Source organism: Sebastes fasciatus, chromosome 14 (genome assembly GCF_043250625.1).
Source record: "Sebastes fasciatus isolate fSebFas1 chromosome 14, fSebFas1.pri, whole genome shotgun sequence".
Lineage (NCBI taxonomy): Eukaryota > Metazoa > Chordata > Actinopteri > Perciformes > Sebastidae > Sebastes > Sebastes fasciatus.
Genome location: NC_133808.1, coordinates 25,000,294 through 25,023,125, shown reverse-complemented (window position 1 = coordinate 25,023,125; position 22,832 = coordinate 25,000,294). Strand labels below are relative to the sequence as shown.

Below are 22,832 nucleotides of genomic sequence, written 5' to 3'. Positions count from 1 at the left end.
GTGTGTATACTGTGACAGTGATTTTTTTTGTGTAGATGCATTTGTCTAAGAACCCTGCTTTACTAGTATTTGTCCTAATTCATAACGGCAGTAAACACTGCACCGACGGGGATGTCTTTGATGTTTGAAATTTACATTTTTATGGAAATCTTGCAAAAATTTATGAGAGATAAACCTCAAAGCAACCCAACTTATTATCCATATATCCATCCTCATTAAGGTGCATTACATCAAGTCATATGGCATGTTAGCTGATGACAGATGACAGCCTTTGTTACCAAACACTAACCCTTTCTCTCACATCAAGTCTCAAGTCGGATTTGATCATGTGGTAATAAAAGGCATGAATAAAGTATGGCATGCTTTAATTAAGGACTAAAAGTAAATCAATGTGTTGTGTTGACTGTAGTTTTTTTTGGATGTGGAAATGAACAAGAGCTCTGCACAAAGACAGTCAAACAAAATGTGTGTTTTTCTGTCTTTATGATGGTTGATCCACTGAAATTGAAGAGAATCAGATGTGACGACAAAACAAGAACATTCTCATAGATAAGGAGGTAACGATGCTGTATGAAAAGTCATCCAGCCACATGACACAGCTAAAGAAAGAATGAAGTTGTAAAATGAGTCTGGATGTGAGAAGCCTGAATGGATGAGAAAGAGTGAGGTTTATAAAATGAGGCAACACTGCCCCCTGCTGTGGAAAGCTGGAACAACATCACCATCATGTCACTGAAAAAGTCTGTCGGACCTCAGGCTTTGATAAGTTTATTAGCTATATATGAACACTGATGATAGAATTTGGGTAAATGCCTCAATCAGAAAGGCCTACAAATACAATGATACAATGACAGACCTGTCCAGTATCTCCTCATCTACTGATTTGTGGTACAACCTTGTATAATTGAGCTTTTCACTGTCTTACACCAAGACCCCTGTGGTGAGATACACGGCCATGATGGTGCTCCAAATCATCATAGCGACCCCAGAAACAGCAGCGTTAGGGAGTGTACCGCTGTTGAAGGCCTTGTCGTGAACGTATGTGATGATGGAGAGAGCTCCTGCGTACGCCTCCTCGCAGGCCGGCTGGATCTGCTCCTCTGGTAGCAAGTGGCTGAACTCCCCTGAAGGATCATTAAGTAACACCAACATATTAACAGGTAAAAGTCGCTGCATTATGTTTGCCTGATGACTTGTATATGAAGTACACGTTACTGAAGTCCAGCTCACCTTTGTCTCTCAGCTCAAAGGTGTAAGAGAACGGGATGCCGATGAGACGAGCCCAGTCACGGCTTGAGCCTGAGTTTGGATCTGAAAGTTAAAGAGATCTCACGTTCATTCACAATGACACCAAAATGTTAGGCTGCTAAGGATAAGAACATCAGAGTGACTCGTCAAAGTGAGTGCAGATCAGAAAGAACAGGTGAGCTCAGTGTGTCTTACAGAGGATTTGTGGAGATGTTCCTACAGTGTAGCCCATTCCATGTATCTTCTTCATCTCCGCCGCTGCTGCCTCACCGACTGAAACCTGCACAGTTAAAAAAAAACTGTTTTATTTTGTAAACCAAGTAACCAAACTCTCTATCAAAGACAATTTTACCAGGGTATAGTAGATAAAATGATACGTTTTAGCAGTGCATTATGTGCAGGAGTGTGATACTGTGAATGACACTTATTGGTTTGTGGACTGCCGTTTTGATGCCTCGAGTTTGGCATTTTGGCCGTCGCAATCTTGTTTTTTTTTCAACCAGAAGTGACACAAAAGGGTGAACTAAACGCTGAATAAGAATTTTTAGACAACCAAAATGTCAACTTTCATGAACTGAAAACACACTGTGAAATGGTTAAAGTTCCAGACCGGAAACGCAGACAACTCTGACCTGTCAACCACAAGGTAGCCACGCCCTAAAGCATCCCCTGCTTTATGGTCTATTTGACTCTAAATGGGACCATAATTTACTAAATAAACATCATGCTGAATTGAAGAAGACATGAAACTAGCGATTGAGACCATAAACTCATGTTTACAATGTTTACTGAGGTAATAAATCAAATGAGAAGTAGGGTCATTTTCTCATAGACTTCTATACAATCAGACTTCTTTTTGCAACCAGAGGAGTCGCCCCTTGATGGCCATTAGAACAAATTCAAGTTTAAGGCACTTCCGCATTGACTTCACTTCCCAGACCCGGAGGTTGCCACCTGGGTTGGCCTCATAAACCTTGAGCTGTCAATCTAAAAGCTGTGTTATCAGTTATCTAAAATGTCTCCTGCTTACGTGTCTGTAATACAAAGCACACACACTCACCAGTTCATCGTAGTTGGGTGCGGAGATCTCAGGGTGGCCATATGGCAGGAGAATAAGTTGCCCAGCAGAGTGGATGGTGAGGAAACACAAAGTCCGGTTAACCATCCCACCTAGATACGCACAGAATGAACATGTGATTAGTATCAAGATGACATTACAACATTACCTTCTTAAAGGTACAGCCCCTAAGTGAATGTAAAGAAAAGCTCAGGGACACACACTTATATATAATCTCTAAGTAAAATTCTCCATTCATATACATGAACATACCTGTATAATAATAAAAAATGCGTTGTTTTTAAATGTAATTTCAATGATAGATAGGTAGTTACCAACAAAGTCCATCACAGCTTGAGCCTCTGGCTCTGACCTTGCTGATTTCCCACAGTAGGTGTTGTTACAACTGTCAAATGACACTCCGACCGCTGAGGAAAGAAACAACATCAAGTACATCGACACAAAACTTGTGAAAACATGACTGTCGTACAATGCACTGCCAGGTTTATGTTTAAAACATGTTTTCTTATGTCAAAAATAATCATGAAATGTGAATTCACAGAGAAAGGCTCATGAAAACCAACACCTTAAGTGTCACAGGGTTTGAGCCGTGTCATACGGAATGACACTATCATATTTAGTTGGCCTCTACGGCCTTCCAGTTTCACGGGAAAGAGTAGATTTCATGTCAGTAGCAATTGACTTGATTTGGGAGTGTTCAGTGGTCGACACGTTTTTGAATGTAGCAGCCTGACGTGACAACATACAGCACTGAAATTAGGACATGTTCAACTGTAATTTTGATACGTTTTTGTTTAGTCTTTAGTCTTTGTGTTGTTTCCAGCACATTCCGTCTGTCTGTAAAGTTTATGACATGTTTTATATGACCAATACAAGTTGTGCAAATCATAAATATTTTAATCCTACACACAGGAGCTTTGAGTCCCTATTAGCTTGAGGCAAATGAAGGCTAATTAGTCATGTTGTGATTCTTGAAAGCATGCAACTCACTTCCCCAGTTGGCATTAAAATTTCTATTGAGGTCGACGCCATAACAGCTACCGTCTGGAGGAGGTGTTGAACGAGACTTTCTCCACAGACGCGTCTACATGGAGACAACACACAGACACAGGTGCAGAGGTCAGATAGTTTGTTAGATTGTTTAAGGTTAATGAGTATAGTCTATCACGTCTTTGATACAATCATTATCCTATTACTAAGATGGGGACAAGTCGTTCAGTCACAACACTGACGACGTTTATGTGAAATGTGATTGAGAATAATAAAACCAGAGGAGCACTCACGCTGTCATTGGCCCAGGTGAATATGTATCCATCCACATTGACCACAGGAGTAACATAGACGTCAACGTTCTGCAGCATCTGCTCCAGCTTCTTATTGGTTTTGTAGGACTGCACAATCTGAACAAACACTCACATGTCAGTGTACTTGATTCGGCAAATATGTGCGTCATCACTGAAGTTACCTTTGAGTGTGCAAACCTCTTTGACGAACCACTGGCAGAAGGCCGGAGCGATCCACTCCCGAGCATGGATACCACAGTCCACCCAGATAACCTTCTTCTCTTTGCCCTCCGGGTTTCCTAGTCCCAACTGGAGACACACAACATAACGACATAAGTTTTGGGTGAATGTATAATTTAAAGGTGAGATATTAAACATTTTGAAATATTGTCAAAGTAACCGTGGTACCCTTAAAATTACCATAAATAATTGATTATAGGTCAAGTGGCATTGTAGCCTCTATTTTGCCATGTTGTTTGAGATACTGCCCTCCCGAACAGAAGGTAAAAGCCCCTAAAACACTGATGTTTAAGTGTAATTTAGTACTAAACAAATGGTTTCAAAAGGCATTTTAGGAAATAAGTAACTAAGGTAGAAGCAGATGAGTTTAAGTAAATATTAAAACATTTTTATATCCATTTATCCTCCCTCAGGAATGCATGTAAACATGCTCTAGTAGAAACGCTAAATACAAGTATGAATCTGAAAATGAGCATAATATGTCCCCTTTAAGTTGTTATTTTTTGCTGCTCTGATCTAGAGTACAGTTGTCCTGTATTTTCCATCGCAAGGAAAGTATTCTATTTTCCTGGAGCTATATATGTATGAGTGGATCTTAGATAATGAGCTGAAGCTTTTTCATTCAGCACGTATTTTTACCACCGAATCACTGGGATAACTTCCCATTCATTTGTTTAATCTCAATCATAAATAGTGAGCAAGTCACTTTGTGTGGAAGCATTTGACTTAACATGCATAATAATAATGAATTTCCAAGTGTCCACTACTGTGACTGTGTTGAATACCTTTAGCAGTGTGATGTTTCTTCCTTCATAAGTGCGTCCGTAGACGGCAGAGGAGACCAGCTCTGGGTTCCCTCGCTCCACATCTTCCATCCACCTGGATATCTGTAAAGCAATTTAATCAGTCCGATAATAAAGTCTGTTAATAGTTTTCTTTGGTCTGTAATCTATAAAGATTAGAGTGCAGATCAAAAGGGAATAAACAGAGGTGTGAGACAAATTTAATTTATTAATAATAAAGTATCTGGTTATCTACAGTAGGGCTTTAAATAGACTGACCTCATCCATGCGGTGATACTTGGTGTAGTCATAACTCTGTGTTGATTCCGAACCCTCCACTAAACTGTGAATTATAAAGATGAACAGGATTATGAATACATGTTTATTTGCATTTTTTTTTTTAAGTAGTTTAAAGGGTGGCTTCAGGATTCTTCAACCTGGACCTGATTTTTCCCAAGTTTGTGTCTCTAACTGACTAGGAGGGACAACAATTTCTGAAATGAGTCCAGTATTGAGGGACAGCACTGTAGACGGCTGCTGCTCACAGGCTGCAATACGGCTGGTACCATCATTTATCATTTACATCGTCTAAAAGTGCAGAAGTATCCTAGAAACCTTTGCGACAGTAGTTGATCTGAATTGGAGGTGATGGTCACTTTTGTTTCAGAAATGCCTGAATCTACACAATTCACAAACAACATCACTAAACAAAGTTAAATGTGCTCAGACAAACGTGCCAAGTTTGAACACTGACAATCACTGTTTTCTTAAAATCAACACAACACAGCTCACCTGTTAGAAGTCTCTAAAACACTGCTGGAAATCAGCAGGAACAAACCACGTATCCAAAATGTTTTCTCCATTTGCTCGCTCTCCCTTCTTCACCTCACTCTCTCTGCGGTGTTACTGCTCTTCACCCTGTTGTATCTGCTCCTGCAGCTTTAACCAACACTCCTCTCAGTAATTTCAATCAAGTGACCTTCGATCTCACGTCTCTTGTCTCTTGACAGAAGCATTTCCATTGTTTACAGACCGTTATGTATTAACATTTATGAAGTGTCACTAAAATTTTATAACAGGAGATAACACAAGGTAGCAGACAGCTTCTTTCTTTATGCATATTTATCTTACCCAAACTGTCAATATGCTTCTCTATAAACATTTAATCATTAAACTGGTTCCATTAAATTTTAACGGAACCAGTTAATCATTATATTAACTTCAGTATCAATATTAATATTATTAATATTATTATTGCTTTCTTTTATTTCAAACATATTTTAGAGGTTATTACTAAAACTATTATGACTATTATTTCATCTTTTTTTTGTTTTGTTTTTGTTTGTTTTTGTATTGTTGTTATGTCTCATTTAAAGCTCTGAGCATCACCTTGTTTTCTAAGTCTTTTCTTGGGTATTTCTCCTGAAATATCAAATAATACTGAAATATCAAATACTCAAATTACTAAACGAGAGAGAGGTGAGATCCCTTTTTTTCCAACAAGGCCACTTAACCAGACCACTGACCCAAACCACGTTTGACAATTCAAGATTTCCAAGAGTCAGCAGGATGGACGGACCAATTCACTCTCCAGTATGAGCTGCTAGAGCCATTTAAATAAAAGTTCACTCCCCTTTGGCCATCATAAATGACTTCTAAGAGCCAGTCACCCCCAGAGACTAGCTGGCACAACCTTTAATCCCACTGTGGACTCTGATCTCTACTAAAATGTAGTTTGAAATTTTGTCTAAGGACAATTAATATAGTGTATTAGTATGTGTGTGTGTATATAACCATATGTTTATCTTAGTCAGACTTTTATTCCACGACCTTTAAGCTAGGAAGTGTACCATTAACACAATTCCATCATCTTTGATAACAGTTACATCATGTTGCGTGTTTCACTTTCAGAAAGCTAATATCAAAAAATGCAAAATTAGCAATCATACAATTGTTAAATTGTTACAATCTTGATCAAAAGAATAACAGCATTCAGGAGTTGAAGACTGACTCTGTCCCCCGCTGAACTCTGCAATCTCTGTGATTTGCCAGGATGCATCTTCTGGGCGGGCAGACGGGAACTTTAAAATAACCTGTTATCTGAGAAACCGTGCTGCTTGCTGCTGTGTTTCTGTTCTTTGCCTTTCTGTTTTACTTTTCCTCTCTTTTGGGGAAGCTTGCTCTTTGCTAGTCTGAAGATTCAGAACAATAACCAACCAACCAACCAACCAAACAGTCATTCTGCTTCTCCAGAAACATAACCAGTTACAAAGTAAACATGATAGTACACTTCCAGCTGTAAACTGCAGGTTGTGCAGTGAGTCTGTGTTTTGCAGCGATAGAGCTAGAAAGCTATGCCTCTCCTGCTGACATTCTGCACCATCAGGAGTTGCTGAATGAATGTGCCATTCATCCCTGAGCTGTCCTGTGTGTATGTGTGTTGTTGTTTTTGTTGTCCCCTGTTTGCACTCACGTGGATAATGCAATTGACAGACGGCTCTCATTCAGGCCAGGCTAGGCACAGGGAAAGGGAAAGGGAAAGGGGGACGGACACAACAAGATAACATGTTGCCTGGGTTTTTAGTCTTCCACAAATGAGGACTTTTCAAGTTGGAAATATTTTGATTTCGTGAGGATTCTAGAGGAAACCTGCGGGACGAGGTGTGATCCTTTTGGGATTTTATTAAGGAGGATATATTTTGATTGTTGGTAACTTTTGGAAAGGGCCAATGGGTGCCAAGTTTACCATCTGCTGCTGTCAGTACTATCTGAAACACAACAGGGAGGAGAAGAATGCTATTTTGCGGTGAGACACCTGACAGACATGATGAAAACCCCAAAAGCTCTGCCTTTAATCTTCATTTATTTTAATGTACTATACTTGGTGACCTTTGAAATCATAATATTCTGCTTTTAAACCAGTTATTTTCTTCCTTCTCTCCAGTATGCGCAACACCAAAGCTTCCAGAAAACCAGTGCAGATATCCAGCGAGTCCAGCGACAGTGACCCAGAAGAGGAGAGCCTTTTTGGGCCACGGCCTTCGAGAAGGCGCACAAACAGACCCTGTGACTCTCCCATCAGGAGAGGGTCGGACAGAGAGTTACAGGCTTTTATCAACATGAGAGACCAGGCTGACAAGGCTACAGAGGTGAGAGGAAGCGTGTTGTTGTTGCATATGAGACGCAGAGCACAAGAGACAACGTGAAAGGGAATAAACACACATAGACAAAAGCAGCAGCCTCTTTTCATCTATCCTCTTTTCACTGTTTAAAATATCGACAAAAAAATCAGGTATTTATTGATTTTTTAACACCGACAAATCCCTGAAAATAAAACTTCTCCTCCTTGGTATGTAACACGTACCAGGGAGCAGAATGTGCTATTGTTATTTCATTATTTAGATTCACCACATGGTTGAATGCTAAATGCTGTTGAGAATAAGTGTAGTGCTTATTGTAAATTTTAAGATAAAATTGTGATTAAGATTAAGCTAAAACTATGAATAACTAGGCAAAACTGCTTTCACCATCTGTTCATTTTGAAATGACATTCTTTGAAATGATCAACCTTTTGGGGTGATACGATATCTGGAAATGGGTGTTTTCAAATGCATAAAAATGTGAATAATAAATGTGAAGGTGGAGCTTTAAAGTAACTGTTCGGCATAGAGTGTAGACACCACTTATATCTGTACACATACTGTACATGAATGTACATAAAAAAATAACAAGATGCTGAAAATGCAGCAAAAGTCACAATTTCACACTTGAAAGACATTTCTTTATATCAGCTTGATTGTTTGTGTTTAATTTAAAATGACCCGATATGATATTGACAACATGCTTTTCTACGGAAATGCAAAGAAGTGTGAAAAGTTCTTGTAGCGGTCTACAATATGAAAATATTGTAGACCGCTACATATATCAACAATATTTTTTGCATGAAAAATTACCATAACGATAAATTGATTATCAAAGTAGTTGCACTAATCAATTAGTCGACTAATTCTTGCAGCTCTAAAATAATCAGACAAAAGTAACCATACGCTTGTGTGATCATCAATTGTTATTGTGAATCCTTTAATCTATTTTATATTGTGTTTTTGTGCATAGCTATATCTGATCAGTTTTACACAGTTACCAGTGATTAGTGGCAAATGAACTCAGCAGAGACCTGCCGTTTACATCTGGACAAAGATTTACTGTATGCTTTTAGAAATTCCACACATGTACTAGTACAGGAGGTACTCCAGTAATTCAGTCTATACGTTTCCTTATCTGTTCTACTGCAGCTCTTTAATGTAATTATTCAATAAGGGGAGAGGACACAAACAGGTGACACTCAAAGAAGCCTTTGATTCACTTTCATGTTCAGTCACATCAGTAAATTAACTTGTGACCTAGAATCCAAAATAACCTCATTATATAAAGTATTACATTAGAAGAAGTTAAAACACACACACACACACACACACACACACACACGCATGAGGAGACATGCTACCATATTCACTAACTCAATCAGTGACCTCTCACACAGTACCTTACTGTACGCTGTTTATTAGAGAGCTGGAACGGGTCAGACATACTGTACAGTAAGTTTCTGTGTGCGTTGCCGTGTTGACCTTCAATTGTCAAGAAAATTTTAAGCAAACTTTTGAAATCGCAAAAAAAGAAATTAGGCGTTTCCATCAGTTGGTCTGGAGCAAATAAACCGCCAGTATAAGAAGTAGAGGTTGCGAACTGGGAACAAAACAAGTTGCCTTGGACATCTCTAACCCATGTATGAGAGAAACATGAAGAGGTCTTCAGGAATTTGTTTCAATTAGGCATGTTTTAATTGTTCTTTCATGCTAGTATTGGCCATGTAAGTCAGAACTTAAGAGCGTAAAAACGTTTTTGCACAACTGAGGAAGTTTTATCGAAGTTTGCCACTTCCATAAAGCTTTTCTAATGCAAATAAAAACATGTGAATGGAAACACGACTTATGTGTGTGTGAAAGGCGGGGTTGGTTAATTGTATCTTTGAAGGATCCTGCAGTACATACCTCCTTACTCCATTTCTCTGCAGAGGGAACACATTGGGACCATCACTCTGAGGCTTTTGTTCCTTCAAAATGTCAGGATCTCAGTGATTCTCCAGAGAAGAGCTGAATCTCTGGAGCAGAGAGTTTGGTGAACATGTGACCGTGTTGTGACTTCGTGTTGAGAACAGCAGGCTGCAGGACACAGTGGGCACATTGTGTTAATAAACAAATTCCTTAATGGAGATGTAGGCCAACAGCCTGGCCTGGCCATTCAAAGAGAATAACCACTGAACCATTCCAATCATGTCGAGAGACTGTTGTTAATATTAGGACAAACAAACGGGTCTGTTACTTTAAAAGGAGATTCAGCGCTGTGGTGAAAGACTAGCCCAGTAAATAAAGTAGAACATGCTGGACTGTAAACTCTCTGCTTTGTGTAATTTAAAGTTACACTTCACATTATTTTTCTTATTCAGTAAGAAAATCAGTTTTTAAAAAAAAATCATTGTTTTATCCACCACTTTCCACAGAAGTTCAAAAGACCTATTGTATGATATATTGTGTGTTTGCTTATAGGAATGGGAGAAGCTGAATTATGACATATACAGTTTACGCTACGCCCGACGAGAAGTCAGATCTCGATGGAAGAAAATCCTGCTGCAGCTGGGTGAGACACGCTGATGTTATTCTGTTTGATTAGTCAACTCCTATCTGCTATATTCTGTTGTGCTCTGTTGTCAGTATATGATCTGATTTCGCCTTCATCTCTCTGCAGGTTATCAGTGCGAGGTGGATGCCTTGCTGTGTGTGAACAAACAGCGACGGTTCAGTCGAGATCAGGAGCATCTTATCAAAGCCACTGAACTGTTGAAACAGCTGCTGGACCAAACCTCTCTGTTTCCTCCAGAAACTGAACACCAGAGCAAATACCTCTCTGTCATGGTATACACACACTTTCACCTCCTTGTTTGTTTCTTTCTCTTTCCTTCCTGTCCTCCTCTTTATCTCCCCTGTCTTCTGTTATCTCTCTTCCTCCATCTGCATCTACTAACCCTCCAGTCTCACCTGTTTCATTCTCATCATGCTCCTCATCTGCCTCCGTCTTTCTCTCAGGACCGCCTGGTGTCACTGGACAGCGCTGAGGACTTTGTCAGACTGGCCAAAATAAAATATCCCAAGAGAGGAGGCTGAGAGGCTGTGACAGAAAAACAGAAGACATAAAGAGACATTTTTTAAAAAATGTTGAAACACTGTACAAGTAAAACATTTTTACCACTCCAACATTCATTTGATTGTAGTTTGAAGAAACCATCTGCATGTAGATGATGCGGCTTGGACACATCATCAGTGATGAACCCAGGGTCATCGGGTGTTTCGGGTCTTTGATCATCAGACACCCTCACCTGGGCGACCCAACTGGGGATGATCAGGCCCCGGCTTGTGTCCAAGCGGCACGCTACGCCATGGATCCCCCCTCTTGATCCACAACCACCTTGAAGCAAATTAAAATACTTTCTCTTTGATATGTCCTGTTGATTTAATAATTTTATTTCACTGCGTACTGGTTGTTTAGACTACAATTCATAATGCTGTATACAAATAATGTGTTTTTAATTTATTCATTTTCTTTTAAAAGTAGAAGTTTCACTCTTCTAGCATCTCTGTTGCACTGGTGTTGCTCAGCTGTTAATAATATTAATAAGCAATGTTATAGGTGGAGATACATCTGGTTAAAACGTGTTTTTAATGCTTGTTTTAGTTTTTTTTGGTTAGGTATGTGGACACCCAATTCAAAAAGTTAAGAAATCCCCTGCAGGTACAAACGTTGTCTATTTTAAAGGAATACTTCACCCACAAAACAACCATTTTTATATCAATTACTCACCCAGTGTTACCTTGAATTCTTAAAAAAGAAGTCTCAGGCTTGCGCAGGCGCGCTAGTCACCCGTGCAAGTCCGAAATGTTTTAAATAGTAAGGTTTTAGCAAAAATGCATGTTTGGGAAGTAATAAGCATACAACTGGATAAGTGACACTTGGACTATACTGCACGAGTTGTGTGAGAGTTTGTAAACAGATGTTTTGATATAGTTTTGCTGTTTTTTGATTGTTCGTTCCCCGGGGAGGCATGCGAGAAAAAACAGTTTTCTTCAATAATTCAAGGTAACACTGGGTGAGTAATTGATATACAAATGGTCATTTTTGTGGGTAAAATATTCCTTTAAATAGGAGACAATCATTTAAATTGATTCCTTTAACTCACATATTTAACACATTTTATGATAAAGTGACAATATTGATGATAAGAAACTGTTTGTTTTTCTGTGATATTGGGTTGTTTCTTGCTCACTTTGTCACTAATAAAGTATATTTGCTCAGTCCAGCAGCTGGAGGTGCATTCAAACTTACCATCGTTGGCTCAGTCTACAACGGTGTTAGCCGCTTTATCCAAAAGGTGGCAGCATATACTTTTAATCAGGCTCCAGTGGGTTAACTGCAAGAAAAAAAAAGAATGGACTTAGTTGAAAACTTCTGTATCACAGATGAAGTAAATCACGATTTAACTCATGAAGTTATTTCTTCACAAAAATAAAAAGAGTATTTTTAGCATTGACTGTTGAAACAATTATGTGGACTAAAGAGGAATATAGTTATCCGTTAAAACCTAAAAAAGAAGAATGTAAGAATGCAGTGCAGAATGTGAGTAATGTAGTCTATCTGTAGGAAGTGAATCTTCCCTTTCTTCATTTTCTGAACTTACAATTACTCAACATTCGTGCAGGATGCAGATGATAACGTCTCATCTTGGCTTCCACTGCAAAATCATTTCTGAATAACTATCAAGAGTTAAACTGTACACACACCCCTTTGGGACACTGTGCGATCTTCAGGTTCAAAGAGTGTGTGACAGTCTTTATGCAGTTGTATAAACATTCATGCCTGCGTGCACACATGCACACAGAAAGAGATGAAGTTTACTTTGACCCAGATATTGTTCTCTCCAAGGCCCCTTCCCCAAGTTTGGGGAAACAGATGTGGAACTAAAAGAGAGGTGGGGGGGTTGGGGGAGGGGAGCAGTATGGGAGGCAGAGAGCAATGGTCTGGTAGCACTGAAAGGCATTGTGCTGCTTGCACCTTTTTCTCATTATACCACTGCATGTGTGTATGTGTGCATTTTAGATGGAGTAATGCTGACATCATTCTTCAGAGATTCTTCTGAATTTCAGTCTGAAATTCTACTAAATTTGCAAAAGAGAGTAGGCGAGATAGATCAGTGATCTTATTTATTAATTGGACTGAAACATTACAGAAAAAAGAAGGGAATGATTAAGATTGTGGTTGTGAATGATGTTGGGAGTACAAAAGTTAAAGAGAAACAGACTTGATTGTCACATTCTGGTTGCCGTATGTGTGTTAAAAGGTCAGAATCTCCTCATGGGAAACATTGATCATCCCCAACTATGCGTCCATGTGTGTGTGTGTGTGTGTCTGCCAAAGCCCAGTAAGTGGTCAGGGCGGACAGTACATTATGGTCACACACACTCATGGAGACGATAGTCATTCCGACTGTGGCTGCTGCTGATGGTCATATATTTAATGAGAGTCTCTGGGGCGTTGTCCACAGACACACACACAAGCAGTGTTGTGAGCGATGGTTTTCTCGTCATAGCTTTGGGTATTCACAGTCTGAATTAACTGTCCATCTTTCCTTCATACCTTCTTTCCATCTTTACTCTTTAGTTTACTTTATACTTTAACATTTTGGGAATAACAGTTATTCACTTCCTTGAAAAGTTAGATGAGAAGATCGATACCACGTTCATATTTGATCGTTCAATATGAAGTAACAGCCAGGAAACGCTTAGCTTAGCATAAAGACTGGAAACAGGGGGAACCAGCTAGCCTGGCTCTGTCAACAGTAACATAATCCACCTACCAGCACTCCTAAATCTCACTAGTTAACTCATTGTATTTCATTTATGCATGCAAAAACCGAAGCGTAAGAACGACAAGCGCGGGGTTATTTTTTCGAGGTTGCCAGACAACCAGCGGAGACTCCAGGAAGTGTTCTTCACCTGGCTAAGAAATAGGTAGACAGATGTTGTTGACCTTTGGAAAGAGCCAGGCTAGCAGCTTCCTCCTGATTTCGGTCTACTTGCTAAGTTAAGCTTACCGGCGGCCGATGGCTGTAGCTTCAGGTAAGAAAGTAAGCAAAGATGTGACAAGAATCAGCTGGCCTGAATATGTATGGGTAATTTGATATCAAATTAGATTCTGTGATAAAACTGTAATCGTTTGTGGCCCTGTTGTTTCTTTCTTTTCATTCTCAAACTATTTTCTCATGTGCATTTCTTTCATTACAGGTCTCATTCTCCACTCCTCTAAGACTAAAGGCGATTTCACAAGCCATAGTCCGTTTGGCTAGTCCGAATCAGAGTGAACTTGATACTTTTGGTTTGTTTTCTACTTAGTCTGGTTTGGTTTCACAGTGCACACATTAAAGTAGACCAAATAAAAAAATGTATTTGCTGAGGGGCGTGTATGAAGGAGCAAATTTATCTTTTTCATCTCGAGAGCTGCCACTTCTATGACGGGAATCGCAGTGCTTTGAAATATTGCTGTTGACGTTTTTTTTCCACTTTGTCTCAACACCGATCTACTGTGAGCACAAATCCTTTCAGTTTATCTCGAATAACTTTAAAATCGTCACTATTTTTGTGGACTTTATTTAGCATATTCTGTATGATCTCTTCGGCCCAGATGTCAAGCAAACATCGAACTTCTGCAGAAGTCACTTGGTTCACTAACAGTACTAGACCACCTCTCGAAAAGTGGTCTCGGAAAAGTTCTTTTGGTCCACATAAAGTATGATTACTGCGTTCACAACTGCCCAAACAGACCGCACCAGGGGTTGATTAAAACAGACTAAATGTTCACTTATGAAAACGCCCTTATGAACACAGACCTGGTCCTGAGTTTGTAATGTAGACCCATGACTCATGAGGTCGGGACCTTCATGTTTATGTCCACTTTGCCGCAGTGACTAATGGTTTACTTAAAGTTAAATATCAAAGTATGTAATGACGAACTATTAAGTGCCTTTTGAATTTGGGGGTTAAACAGTTGACTCAACCAAAATAATTGAATCCACTAATCGGATGAACACATGTCCAATAAACATAGGTCATACCAGTGACTAAATCAATATTTCCACTCATCATCTTGGAGACTAAACATGTTTGTAAGCAGTTATGTTAATCACTTCCATTAATACTTCTTAAGTCTGCACAAACAGGAACCTCTCATCATGCACTGATGCCCTGACACACTGACTTAGCCAGACACTTTAGGACTTGTGTTTTACTGTTGATACATCTATATTCACATTATACAGTGGCTGAGACATGAAGAATAGTTAACTCAGCGTTTGACTACAACTCATTTTCTCTATTGATGGCAATGTTGGTTGGTCGATCCACCACTTTGGTCCAGACTGAAATGTCTTCACAAATACAGTATTGCAGTCAAAAATGAACTTTGTCCAGTACTATGGTTTATGACTGAATATTTGCAAAACTAATGGAATTCCTGTGAGCTTAGCTGTGCTTTGTGTTTAGTGCCAATTAAAAAATGCATGCTAACGCACTAAAATAAGACGGTAACCTGCCAATTTTATTTGTGAGCATGCTGACATTAGCATTTATCTCACTGCTGTTCCTAAGTACAGCCTCAAATGGCTGCAGACTCTTAGTCTTGCTTCCGGCTAGCTCTTGCCGGGGACAAAGACAGTTGGAATTTTAAGCTTAAACACAAAATTAGAACAACATTTGTCATTCAAATTATGTAAATTTAGATGTTTTCTTACACAGACCCACATGACGATTTGAGTTGAGTGGAAATAAGCATCTGGTCACTTTGATGGACCTCCATTAATTAGCTTTATAGTAAGGGCTTGATTGAATGTATTACCCTCGAACGAAAATGGAGCTTTACATGTTCAATTTGCTTGCCCTTATTTTAACTCGACCAGGCAATATGCATTTGCAAATGCCTCATTTTAACCCTTCTCCAAGCCTCCACTGGTTATCTCAGAGAGTAATTTATGATAAGACGGTGTTGACAGCAGTGTTACACCCATACACACAAACATTAACAGACATATACATACATGCACACACACACACACACACACACACACTCAGTAATGTGTAACGGATGTTTAGAGAACCAGGCAAGTAAACCAGGCCATGGTGTGCTGACCTCTCTGACTTCCGACAGAAAGGTCAGAGGTCAAGAGTCTGCTCAGGAAAGGTAACATTATGATGTCACTTTCAAGTCAAACCTTCACAACTGCAATTTTAGTATTGTCTGTTGTGAGAAGCAGATTTTGATTTTAAGGTATAGGCTATACAACTTTAACTGCATTACTATGAAAGTAATTATGCAATAAAAGGTATAAACCTTTATTAATTCTAAGCTGCCTTTAGCTTTTCTAGATTTACAATTCTCCGTTGTTTTTACTGTTTCAATGACACCACAGTCATGGTCTCGTAATCACTTTCATTCTTAGCTTCTTACTTCAGGCAGAAAATAATGCAGAACACACACATGCGCTCTCACACACATACACCACAGATGGTTGAGCAAGCCTTTGGGCAGGGCAGGGTGTGTTCTACAGCATGTCTGTGGTCATCAGTGGTGAATCCGTAATTGCACAAGTCCACTGATGCTCTATTAATATCCTGATTTATTTCCCTCAAATTGGACATGATTAAAGAAGATCAACGGGCGCCTCCTGAATTTAACACAGCATATTGTTACTGTAATTGTTATTCTTATAACTACACTGGTCTTAGGCCTCAGGACTCAAAGAGAAGGATCAATGCATAGTGGGTCGGCATCCGACAATACTATTCAAGGCTCAACAAAAGATTGCCCACTCGCAAGTAAAATGCCACGTCGGGCTAGTAAATCTAGCAAGTCACTTACACGATCGGGCAAATGGTAAAAAAGAATTAGACGTACAGTTTTTTCTGCAGCTGATGAAGGAAGTAGCTAAGGAGTGAGCCATCTCGCTACCTTCTCATTTCTGTTGACAGCTGCAGATGCGCGGTGCCGATCGGCGGCGGGTAAAGACAAAGTTTATGAGCTGAAGCGCAAGCGAGCATTTCAATTATCCTGGAAACTGGGTGGCGTTATAGTACTCCAGATTCATTTACTTAAATAAAGATTAAACAAATAACTTTAGTCTTTGTTGTTATTTGATAACTGCTAATAAATAAAACTATTTGTATAGGGGCAAGTGAACATTTACTTGCTTGACTGGGCAAATGAAAATATAAACATTAACGTTGAATCCAGATGTTTGTTTTGATAGGCCTTACATTCCTGGACAACTGATAAGCAGCTGAATATAAGAACACACAGATCTTAATCACATGAGCTTGGCAGGTCCTGGTTTGAACCAATAATCAGCATCAACATGGCAGCAAAGGATGTATCCAGATGCAGCTGTGTGTATACATAGTATACATGCATGTATATGTGTGTTTCATCATTCATTGATGTGGTTGTGGATGTTTGAGTTGTCTCACACATCTGTTGAGAACGTGCCCTACCCCCAACCTGCCAAAAACTCACACGTGTGTATGTGTTTTCCAAGTGCTGTTACTAAATGATAGGCGTATCTATCTGAAAAGCGACAACTAAAAGAGTTGAGAGCGTGCAGGTGGAATGGAACTGCTGTTTTTAATTTTTGATATAGGCATAGTATGTATTGGGGAGGACACACTATCGCTATGACAACGTACTAAAGCTGACCAAAAGAAATTATTCTATTTATCCAAATCCCAAGTTATAAAACAATAAATTAGTCATTAAAAAAATCCTCAGGTGTGTATGTGTGTATAAAGGAAAAAGAAAGAAAGAAGGAAGGACGGAGAGAAAGGGGAGGGTGTTATGGCCTTTACACACCGTGGGCAATATGAATAAATAATAACACGGAAAATGTGAAATACTCGCCTGCGAATATTATATGTCTATGGCTTTTATTGTGAAAGGTAAGAACGGAAGGAGTGGATCTGGTCTGGTTGATGTCTTTATTCGCAGTGCAAAAGCTCAGCAAATCAACCTTGTTCCCCCCAAAAAAATACATCGCTTTGTTGCTGTGTAATATTTAATTGCACAAAAACACACCCTAAGGCTAAGAAAAGAAATGGGTCAAAGAAAGTTAGAGTAAGCAAAAAAAACAGTAGTGAGTAAAGATTCCTTTTGTCATCCTCATCTCCCCCCTCGGCCCTCTTTCCAGTGCAAAGTCAGACGGTGATTCACTCCCCCAAATGATCACCTGGCTGGGTTTTCTGTCAACACTCATCTGATGTTCGCTCAAGCTACCTGACCTGCAGCCGTAACCACAAAACAGCCCCAAACCCACTCATGCTCCTTTGATATGATTCAGAGGCTGGTTCAGCACCATATAGACGGGATCTATACTGACAAAAGAAGACAAGAGCCTCCTTTTGTTGTAACAGACTGTCGCCCTGACTGACTGCGGATGATGTCATGTAATGATGGTGCAGATGGAAGAGCGGCTCTGCTTTTAATATACAAAGACAAACAGAAACACACACACACAGGTATATACCCACTGTACAGCATAAACATATGGTGTTCATACCTTAAAATAGTCAGTCCAGTCCAGTGTTTAAGACATCACCACCGGGCCTGTGTGTATATGTGTGTGTGTGTGTGTGTGTGTGTGTGTTTAATACCACATAGGAATGCATGTCCCACAGCTGGGAGGTCAATCGTAGAAGGCGGAGAGTGTCCCCTCATAGAAATAGAAGCAGCTCTGGAATAATAATTCCATGATTCGATCTACCACAGGATCGGTCAGGCCACAACAGTGACTTCATATTCTATGTTTGTCTCTTTAGCTGAGTTTCCATCAAGTATTTTATTTCTAATTATGATGTATTGAATTAGAAAAGTTGAATGAAGCCGAATAAGGGAGTCAAGTACAGTGAAATATAAACAAGACGTCCTGCGTTCGGATTCAGCCAGATGAAAGCTAAACAAAATATTATACTTTATAAAGATTTGCTTCAACACGAAGATCTTCACGTAAATAAATATCTGTATCTATCGCCGAATGAGGTAATACAATGGTGATTGAGACTATGGTCCATTAATGCAAGCCCTTGCATTCGCAGTATTACGAACTGGGTGTCTGTGGCAACATGAATGTAAAGCACACCTAGCCACTGGAGCTGTTTAGCACAAACTTGCAGAGTACACCTGGTAGTTGGGTCGGATCTCGTTCCCACCACAAACGAACCAGAGTGATGAAGATCACCTCCTCTCAAGGGTGTCAATGTGGTTGTTTTGGTCTGCACGCAAGTGCGATTACTGTGTTCATACCTGTCCAAACGAATTGCACTAGTGGGGTAATGAACCAGTCTGATTTAACCAGACTAAAAAGCGCAGGTGTGAAAACACCCTTGTCAGCAAATCCTATGAAAAGACCAAAACCAATTAATGCTTTAGTCCATCCGTCAGTAGTTTCTGACAACCCCACTCTGTCTTTGGCCCACATGCTGGTTGTCATGATGGACATAACCCAGTTTAGCGGAGAATGTTATTGTAAAAACATCAAACTGACTTCCCAGCTGTTGGTCCAGCCCGGTCTGTGGCCATCATTATTAGCAATGATTTCATGTAATCCGTTTTGAGACATGCTAAAAACGCATATTGCTAAAAAAAAAAAAAAAAAGTGACATTAAATTGTCCACAACTTGTTGGGGGTTTTCTGTATTTTCATTTCAATAAACTGTATCTACGCTACAAGCTGTTTACTGGCAATAGATGCAACCTCTCCGCTATCTGGCACTGATGAAGTCATAGTCTCAACTTGATTTAGATGAATATCTTTGGTGAACCTCGATGCTCATAATGTCTGCTCAGAGCTGCCAGACATCATGGATGATTCATCAATCATGATGCCTGATCAAAGGTCCAATCATCTTTTCTATCCATTCATCATTTTCTTGTATGCCTTTCAGCATGTTGAGCACTGTTGAGGACATTTTTATCTTCCATTGGCGGAGGCTTTCCATTGTCGTTTCCACGTGTTTATTGTTCCACGTGGAGACTGGGCCTTTATGTATGGAGTTTGATCATAATGCATTAAAACTCCTGATGTTAGAAAGTAAGTTAAAGGTTAACAGGCAGTAATTTCAGTAGCACAACTGACAGAATCAATCATTATTTTCAGTTATTTAAACATGTGTAAAACAAATATGTTTGCCTACAGACTAAAAAATTTGTATTTCAGTGCATAAATCAATAACTTTGAAAAAAAGAATCTGACAATTTTATCAGCAAATACAGAAAGGGAAACACAGATAAAGTAGTAGTATAGCCAGATCCTCCCTGAGGATATGAGTAAGACTCTGACTGTAAAAAGTTGGCACAGACAGCCACACAACTATACACACCTAATGTCAGACATCTGCCACTGAGGTGATTTCTAAATCTCTGTGTGTGTGTATAGGCAGGGGGTATGTTTTTGCTCGGGGACACTGGGATATGTATCTGCCTGACTCTGCAATCTCCACTTTCTGTGACTCACTGCCCAGAAATCCACTCTGGTAGGTCTACACACACGCAGACATGACAAATACTGGGCTTCCACCAATATGAGCTCATTGAAAAACAGCTGCCATTCGCTTACAAAAGGTCAAATGAGGGGGAAAGCCTTGTATGTCTAACTGCCTGCTGGTCCCCTTATCTGACTCTTCTTATATTTATGTCAATACAACCTGACTGTATCTCATTCTCACTCCCTATTTCTGTCTGTCTATCTGACATTAGTTGAAGAATAATTCATATTTAGTACAACTTTATTCTTATTTTCTAGCTTCCAAAAACATGTTTTGGTTTTGGTTCACCCTGAACGCCCTCATAGTGTCGTTTTCCATCAAAGCAGGCAGTTGTTTTCAGCGGAAAAAAGCTTTTACAAGCCTACGCTACCTGCTCAGCACCTGCTCAGCAGCAGACAGACAAAGTTAAGTGACCAGCCGGTGAACATAGTAAAGCATTTTGTAGCTTAAAAGCCAGATAGTTCTCCCAGGAGTTGTTGTAGACCAAAACAGAACTAAGAGAGAGACTTGTGTTCGTCAGGTCGCGTCATGTTGCTCCGTGTCTGCTGGATGTGTAAATAAGCACCTGTCTGTTAACACATGCGCCATATCAACTTTATAAAGTGATGTCAGTGTTGTGTTTACAACTTGTTGTGCTGCCCCTAAAGCCAAATTCACACTACACGACTTTCAATGTCGTCAGACCGCTGTTGTGTTCACACTACACAACTTGCTGTCTTGTAATCAGGAGTCTTGAAGTCGTTGTGGTTTTCGCACTACATGACTGACCGGCGACAGGGGACAGTCACGGACTACTAGGTCTTCAAGAAATAAAAAGAAATTAAACTTAACTTAATCTGTTCAATTATGTATTAAGGTTTTCTCCTTATCTTGGTCTTATACTTAAGGAATTCCTTAAACCATTGCACAAAAGACCTTAGCAACCAAATGTTTAAGAAAACAATTTTGGGAAAGCCATCTAATTACCTAAGGAGATTGGTATAAATTGTATTACCTTCTTTTTTTTTAATGCCACAACCATTTGCTTTGCCCTGTTCAGACTCATCACACTGCTTTTTATCAGGTCCATCTCTGACTAATGGACTGAATGTGCGAAACCAATATACTGAAAAAGATCTAACTAAGGTACAGATACAGCTCAAGGGCCATGGCCACAAGTGAGTCAGTATGTATCATTTTAATAAATCAACTTTTCTGTCTTTTGATTATTGTTGGTGTGCCTCTGTGTGTGTATGTTCCTTTGCATGCATTTCAGTTGGCTCGGCATCCCATCGGACTCAAAAACCGTGCTCCTCCCTTCCCTCTGGGAGGAACACATTACACACATTACACACACACATAGAGGTGGACCCATCAAAAAGGAGGCTTTCCTCAGTGTGGTATGGTTAAATGATAGAGCGAGAGTGCAGCGGCGGTTAGGAAGAGGAGCAGAGGGCAAAGAGGAAAGTAGAGTCAGCTGCTTCGACATGAAGGCAGAGAGGGAGCGATACTAAAACCACACCTAGGAGCCCACGAGGAGAACAAGTGATGAATAGATGCAGATGGAAAAGAAGCTCGAAGGGGCTCTTGTGTATTTCAGATATCTAAAAAAAAAACTGAGAGAAGCCATGCCACTATCATGTGAAGACCTAGTGACTGCTAATTTTAGTGCTCTAAATCCAATTTTCCTCAAGCTGAAAATTCATTTATTTTGTGCAGACTGAAAATTTTGTATATTCAGTATTTTCTTTTAAAGGTCTTATTGATAACATTTTTATGTAGACGAATATTTAAAAAAAAAGAAAAAAGTAATACATCCACAGAGCCTTTAGAAAGGTGGTGAATAAAAGTATGTCTTTTTCTGAAAAAAGATATTGTGATTGTGAATTAATCATTTAAAAAATTTGGGCGGGTCCAAAATGAATGTTTTGTTTATGTCTGTGGAAGATATCTGACGTTTGGTTCCCACTTCTAACAAGGCTTGTGAGCCAACAGTAAAACGATGTTGGTATCACGTGGTATCTCTGGGTCGTCAGTTAGTGTGGGAAAAACGGATAAACGGCTGATTGACAGTAAGTTCCTGGCAACAACTTGTTATGAAGTAAAAGCAATACAACAGGGAAAGGAAAATTTGACATCTACTGGCTGAACGTTATCAATATCATCTTTAAAGACAGCTGCGTGATTTCAAAATGCCACATGCAATGAACTGCTTTTTATTTTCTATTCTTGAAAATCTGAAGTTTCTTCCAACAGGGGAAGTGTATTATTTTAAGACCAATGCTGGGAACTTGGATATGTTTGTGTGGGGTGAAGAGCGAGTCATCTAAAATCCCCCTTTTACCTCTCAATTGTGAAATCATATTTTTTTCTTTCTCATCTATTCCAACACTATCCTCTCCGTCCGTACACACTCTCTCTTCTCTCTCTATATACCTACCTCCTTCTTCTCTCCACTCTGTGTGAACTCAAATCAGTGTTGATACAAGACTTACGTATTTGAAACCCCCCTCTCTAATGACCCACGGTGGGATCA

At 39.6% G+C, this 22,832-nt stretch overlaps 2 protein-coding genes across 4 annotated transcripts; one reads left to right on the top strand and one right to left on the bottom strand.

Moving 5' to 3' along the window:
* Positions 1 to 467: 467 nt before the first annotated feature.
* Positions 468 to 10,850, bottom strand: LOC141782177 (carboxypeptidase O-like). 3 transcript variants are annotated; one of them, XM_074658237.1, is made up of 11 exons: positions 10,724 to 10,850; positions 4,911 to 4,974; positions 4,635 to 4,736; positions 3,808 to 3,918; positions 3,610 to 3,726; positions 3,317 to 3,410; positions 2,641 to 2,733; positions 2,309 to 2,418; positions 1,444 to 1,528; positions 1,231 to 1,311; positions 468 to 1,124 (listed from the first exon to the last, which is right to left on the bottom strand). In XM_074658237.1, exons 2-11 carry the CDS (start codon positions 4,917 to 4,919, stop codon positions 922 to 924), a joined length of 1,005 nt encoding a protein of 334 aa, XP_074514338.1. In that variant the 5' UTR covers positions 4,920 to 4,974; positions 10,724 to 10,850; the 3' UTR covers positions 468 to 921. The 3 variants fall into 3 exon arrangements, with proteins under 3 accessions (XP_074514338.1, XP_074514335.1, XP_074514339.1); XM_074658234.1 differs by lacking the exon at positions 10,724 to 10,850 and adding an exon at positions 5,424 to 5,562; XM_074658238.1 differs by lacking the exon at positions 10,724 to 10,850 and adding an exon at positions 5,424 to 5,557 and having other exon boundaries at positions 3,808 to 4,355; positions 4,479 to 4,736.
* On the top strand, positions 7,160 to 10,881 carry LOC141782178 (melanoregulin). The gene is made up of 5 exons (XM_074658239.1): positions 7,160 to 7,437; positions 7,576 to 7,780; positions 10,235 to 10,325; positions 10,434 to 10,600; positions 10,772 to 10,881. The coding sequence occupies exons 1-5, from the start codon at positions 7,361 to 7,363 to the stop codon at positions 10,847 to 10,849; spliced, it is 618 nt and encodes a 205-aa protein (XP_074514340.1). The 5' UTR covers positions 7,160 to 7,360; the 3' UTR covers positions 10,850 to 10,881.
* The last annotated feature ends 11,951 nt before the right edge of the window (positions 10,882 to 22,832 follow it).